At 38.4% G+C, this 6000-nt stretch overlaps 1 protein-coding gene across 2 annotated transcripts in view; it reads left to right on the top strand.

Moving 5' to 3' along the window:
- Positions 1-312: 312 nt before the first annotated feature.
- LOC117399528 (LIM zinc-binding domain-containing Nebulette-like) overlaps positions 313-6000 on the top strand; it is a 94030-nt gene continuing 88342 nt past the window's right edge. The window contains exons 1-2 of one of the 2 annotated variants that reach the window (XM_033998784.3): positions 313-612; positions 1432-1526. In XM_033998784.3, coding sequence (XP_033854675.1) covers positions 544-612; positions 1432-1526 — 164 coding nt within the window. In that variant the 5' untranslated portion in view covers positions 313-543. The remainder of the gene's footprint in view (positions 613-1431; positions 1527-6000) is intronic. The other variant, XM_033998785.3, reaches the window with a different exon arrangement.

Here is a 6000-nt window from a genome sequence, read left to right as displayed (position 1 = left end):
TCAGAATGTATAAAACAATCTTCACTGTGCTGAATACAGATTCAAGTACCTATTTTCATCCGGACACTATTTTACTACAAACAGTATTTCTTGTTGCTTTGATATGAAATAGCGTCCGCCCTCCATTGAGCGTGCGCAGCGGACAGTATTTCATGGGCACTATTTCACGAGACACCTGTTTGCAGTGTTGAAAGAGTTAAGTAGCTCCGGCACCTTGCCCTTACCTAGTTGCCTCTCTTAACGTGCTGTTTTTTTTTTTGTTGCTCCGAGCAGTCCGACCAATGCAACACTGGGGGTTTGGCTTGTTGCTGTGGCGTAGTTCAGTTTTGCTGTTTGGTGGAGAGGTGAGTCACTCCACGATACAAGCTTGAGTGTTATGTAGCTTGGTTGTGCTGCGGCATCCTGAGACCTTCAACAGCAGCCGCTGCAGCTGCTGAAGAGAAATTATTCAGTATTACCTTGTGAAGGGAAGAAGTACTTAAGAAAAGAAAAAAAAGACCTGTAAAAGCACTGTATTAATTTCTTCTGATAAAATAACAGAAAATGAACCCTCAGTGTGCACGCTGTGGGAAGATTGTCTACCCGACTGAAAAAGTGAACTGTCTGGATAAGGTAAAATATATACTTTTGTATTTATCTATTTTATTTTTTTCAATACCATACTCGTATTGTAATGTCATTGACCACTTTGTGTTAAACATTGATTTTTTTATTAGAACGTATTTGAGTGTCACAGCAATCACAAAAGGTAGCATGTCACTTGTCACAGTTAAAAGATTTTAAATTCTAAACAAGCTTTTGGTTTTCTAGCAGCCTACGGGTGCTGAATGAGTAGCGGCATATCGTTTAGCGTTCCATATACATTATTAAACATAATGAGTGCCACTATGCTGTGCTTTTAATGAGAAAAGTATAGGTGATGTTATCACAAGTGAACAGTACATTGGGAGCGCGCAAATCAAGGTACAGGTACCTGTTTGATAAATAAAAACCGTGACGCAGTGCACAGCTCCGTTCATCAATCCATTGTATTCATGTCTGCATAAAAACAAAAATGTTTGTCATGCCTCTCTTACAGCCTACAGTTATCTAAGTTGTACCAAGCACATATACTTAGTTTATGTATTACCTAAAACAATATGCTGTTCTTCAGCTATTGCATTCAGATTTGGAGTGCACTATTGAAATGCTAATGATAAACGTTATGTAATGAAATTTGCATTATTAATGCTTCCAAGTGGCCCTCTAGCATTCATTTAAAGATAACAATATGAACTATTGAATTAAATAGTAATACATAATATGTTGCTCTTTATCCCAAAACGTTCTTTTTCTTTTTCTTTTTTGTCAAAGGTAGATTGTTCAAATTGTAATAACTTTTAAACGGGTGAATCTTCTTTTTAAACATTTCATTTCTCGTCTGTTTTACAGTACTGGCATAAAGGATGTTTTCACTGCGAGGTCTGCAAAATGACTCTAAACATGAACAATTACAAAGGATATGACAAGACACCGTACTGCAACTCGTAAGTACATGAGCAAAGGCACATACATATAGGGAGGAATTTCACAGGACAATTCATCTGCTCCTAAGTTTAACAGAGTTGTTCATTGCTTGTTTTATACCATGCAAATGGTTTTTATTTCGTTCTGAAAACTTGCCTTTGCCCTCACACTTGTTGCTATGTAAACACACCTGCATAGGGTCCCAGAAAACTGGTATTGACCAATTTTTAAGCCTACATTTTTTTTTGTCCTGGTTGGAAATGTAGATTTGTTAGACCGTCCCGATTTTGCTATTCTATTAAAGTACAAAACTGCAGCAACGTGCTCAGCAAGTTAACAGCAGAGTCGTTTATTCGGTTGTGCTAGCGCCGTTCAAAAATAAGTAATATTCTGTTTGCGTTCCTGGCCCCTGTTTTAGTTTTTATTTTATTTGATCTTGGTAGTGCCATTATGTCTGATTCAGTGGGCGAGTCAGTAAAATACTACATTAATCCCTGGTACAGACATAGGGCGTGGGGGGTGTGGGGATAGCCAGTTACGTGGTATAATGCCAGGGTGTGCTCAATTTACTCTTCGGTTTTATACCAATGAGTAAAATGACAGCTTTGCCCTCCTTCATATTTCATAAGTTTTAATTCCGTTATTAAATCATGCATTCACCAGTCAATTCATGCTTTTAGTTTTAGTTGTTGCTCTAACGCAGGGCTTCTCAAACTAGGTCCTGGGGACCCACTGTGTCTGCTGGTTTTCATTCCAACCAAGCTCTCAATTACTTAACTAGACCCTTAATTGAACTGATCATTTGCTTAATTAGACCTTTTTTACTTGTTTTCAGCTCTTAAAAAGTTGAATATTTCAAGTTAGCAATAACATTTGATAAGTAACTTGAACTGCAACTGTTTAAGAGCTGAAAACAAGTAAAAATGTCTAAGCAAATTATTAGTTCAATTAAGGGTCTAGTTAAGTTATTATTATTATTTGTTTATTTAGCAGACGCCTTTATCCAAGGCGACTTACAGAGACTAGGGTATGTGAACTATGCATCAGCTGCAGAGTCACTTACAATTACATCTCACCCGAAAGACGGAGCACAAGGAGATTAAGTGACTTGCTCAGGGTCACACAATGAGTCAGTGGGATTTGAACCGGGGACCTCCTGGTTACAAGCCCTTGTCTTTAACCACTGGACCACACAGCCACACAGTTAAGTAATTAAGAGCTTGGTTGGAATGAAAAACATCAGACACAGGGGATCCCCAAGACCGAGTTTGTTTCATTATTTACTTTAGGGGTTACATTAAACATTTTAGTTGCTAGCAGGTTTACATCATCTAATGTTTGCCATTTCTCTTCAGCTAAGGCATCAATCATTGCCTGCAAGTAGCTCTCACTATTACCAAGTATTTATTTCTGTTGTAAAGTGCTGGTTCTGTTTAGTTTGACTTGTATCTTAACCATTCCATGTTGACAAACCTGACCCAAGCATGCCACCGCCATCTCCAAACAATCTCCTCTTCTTTTTTTTCCTGAATTTAAATGGTCAGTATTATCCTTAAAGTATGAATCTATTTGTGAAATAACCTTTGCTGCTGTAGTTTTACCACATTATTTATCATGAGTCAAGTCCCATGGCGAAAAGTTCAGATTTAGCAGGCGATGGTCATATTTAACAAAAGTCAATTTTCAGGTCCCGACAGGAAGAGGCAGAGGCTCTGACCAGGTGCCCTAGCAACATAAGCAGGGTGCTGAAATGAGACTCAGTCAAGATAGTTAGTTTACAAATGACACAATTTCAATTATTCAAGTGGGACTATAGTGTTTGCCCTTATTCCTCAATCTGTGTATTCATATTTTAATAATAGTACAATTATGGCTGTAATATACTCTGTAATTATACAGTGCCTTGCAAAAGTATTCAGACCCCTGACCAATTCTCTCATATTACTGAATTACAAATGGTACATTGAAATTTCCTTTCCTTTCCGCAAACCTAACACTACCCATGCCTCAAGACACACCATCCCTACAGTGAAGTATGGTGGTGGCAGGCATCATGCTGTGGGGATGCTTCTCATCAGCAGGAACTGGGCATCTTGTTAAAACTGAAGGAAGAATGGATGGAGCAAAATACAGGGAAATACTGCAAGAGAACCTTGGGAGGAAATTCACCTTTCAGCAGGACAATGATCCCAAGCACAAGGCCAAAGCAACATTGGAGTGGCTCAAGAACAAAAAGGTGAATGTCCTACAGTGGCCCAGTCAAAGTCCTGATCTCAATCCCATTGAGAATCTGTGGCACTATTTGAAAATTGTGGTCCACAAGCGTCGTCCAACCAACCTGAACAACCTGGAGCAAATCTGCCAAGAAGAATGGGCCAAAATCACTCCGACACTGTGTGCAAAGCTGGTACATACTTACCCCAAAAGACTTAAAGCTGTTATTGCAGCGAAAGGTGGCTCTACGAAATTTTAATGTGTGGGGGTTGAATACTGTTGAATAAAGATATTTCAGTTTTTTATTTTTCTTAAAAATATTTCCCAACATAAAACCAATGTCACCTTACAGTAATTGATTTTGAGTTTCAGTGTTTTAAAATAAAATATCAAACAGAAGGAAATTTCAATGTACCATTTGTAATTCAGTAATATAAGCGAATTGGTCAGGGGTCTGAATACTTTTGCAAGGCACTATATATTGCATATTTAGCAAATGCCTTTATCCAAGGCAACTTGCAGAGACTAGGGTGTGTGAACTATGCATCAGCTGCAGAGTCACTTACAACAACGTCTCACCCGAAAGACGGATCACAAGGTCTCACAGTGAGTGAGCCGGGATTTGAACTGAGGACCTCCTGGTTACAAGCCCTTTTCTGTGTGTGTGTGTGTGTGTGCGTGCGTGCGTGCGTGCGTGTACACACATCTTGAATTTCATTTTTGTGTGCTGGGGTGATTACCCCCTATGCTGCAGCCAGTGGGGGGAGTTCCACAATTTTAGGGTCAATGGCAAAAAAAAGGCACTTTTGCATATATATAATTACTGAATCATCATTCACACTGGTATTGCTTTAAAATAAGCTGCTTTCAGGAGGCCTAACAGTTGTTCATCACTGTGAGACAGAGCACTCTCCATTGCTTTTGTCATTGCCTAACGTGAAGTTTTAGCTGCAGCAGAAGAAAAAGGTGCTTTTCTTTTTAACCAGCGCTCCATTTCTTTTTTTTAACTCTACACCCAGCCCTATTTCTGCGTTTTTCACTGTTTTCATTTATGCACATTTAACTACTCGATAGTTTGTACTGCATGCATGTAGCATATCAAATGAAAAGCTGCAGGATCAGGCATACTATACGTGGTAGAATTGAGAATATATGTAAAAAAAATAATGTTTGGTCACTGCTGTATATATATTGTAATCATAGATGGCTAAAAAAAAACAACAATGCACCATTGAACCTCAATATGAAATGAGGGGGGGGGGGGGGGGAAGCTGAGCTTCTAAGCTTTCCAACGATACCGCCCCTTTCAGTCTAGCTGCTTCAATGACGGAGCAATAGACTCATAATGAAACTGTGAACTCTATCTCATGATGAGAGGCTTAACTTCAGGCTAAAATACAGTAGCTTGGTGTCTTAAAATATCTCTGCAGTATTTTCCCACACTGAAAGATATGTGGGAGCAACTTGGAAAAAGCGTGATTCCTGCAAATTCAAGCCCTGAAATACATACCACAGGAAGTGTTCAGGTAGCCATAGCTGTTGTGTTCATGCCAGCATTATAGTCCTACTGTGCCATTCCTGCCATGCACAGTGGGTGTGGGTGTTGTTTCATCCAAGAAATAAAGATGGCTGCTAGTAAGCTTCTCTGTGTCTGAGTCCGTATGTGCAACCCCCAGGTTTTTACAAGCTCTGATTTCATTAAGAAGTCTGAAAACCCGAATCATTAAACTGTTAAGAGTTTTTTTTTTTTTAATGTTAACAATTCACATCTAGCACAAAAGCTTTGAACAATAAACAGAAATATTAGGAGATGGTGGCTACATATAATAAAAGGGGATCTGTTGAATAGACCCTGTTGATTTCTCCTATTTAGATTAAATAAAGAATTGACTGTACAACAGACTTGGTTTGTAATTTAGAATGTCCAGCCATAGGAACTGGAATTAGAGATATCTCAAATTGCATTTTAAGATATCTTGAAATATTTAGAGATACCAAAAAATGAAATAAAGATATCTCAAATTGATTTACAGATATCTTTAAGTAATGTGTTGCTAGCACGGTGTGCCAAACTGTCATTTAGAGATATTTCATTTAGAGCAGTGGTTTTCAAACTTTTTTGTGGGTCCTGTACCCCTTTCCAAATAATGTAGTCCACTGCATACCCCCATCTGAGATAGGGTCATAATATACCTATGAAAACAGGAAAAAAAAGGTCTTTTCTAATTACTAGATTAAGTACTTATTGATGTTAATTGAAAATAATCAAAAAATGCTTAC

Source organism: Acipenser ruthenus, chromosome 4, assembly GCF_902713425.1.
Source record: "Acipenser ruthenus chromosome 4, fAciRut3.2 maternal haplotype, whole genome shotgun sequence".
NCBI lineage: Eukaryota > Metazoa > Chordata > Actinopteri > Acipenseriformes > Acipenseridae > Acipenser > Acipenser ruthenus.
Note: the sequence above shows the minus strand (reverse complement) of the source record. Positions and strands in the feature narration are given on the sequence as shown.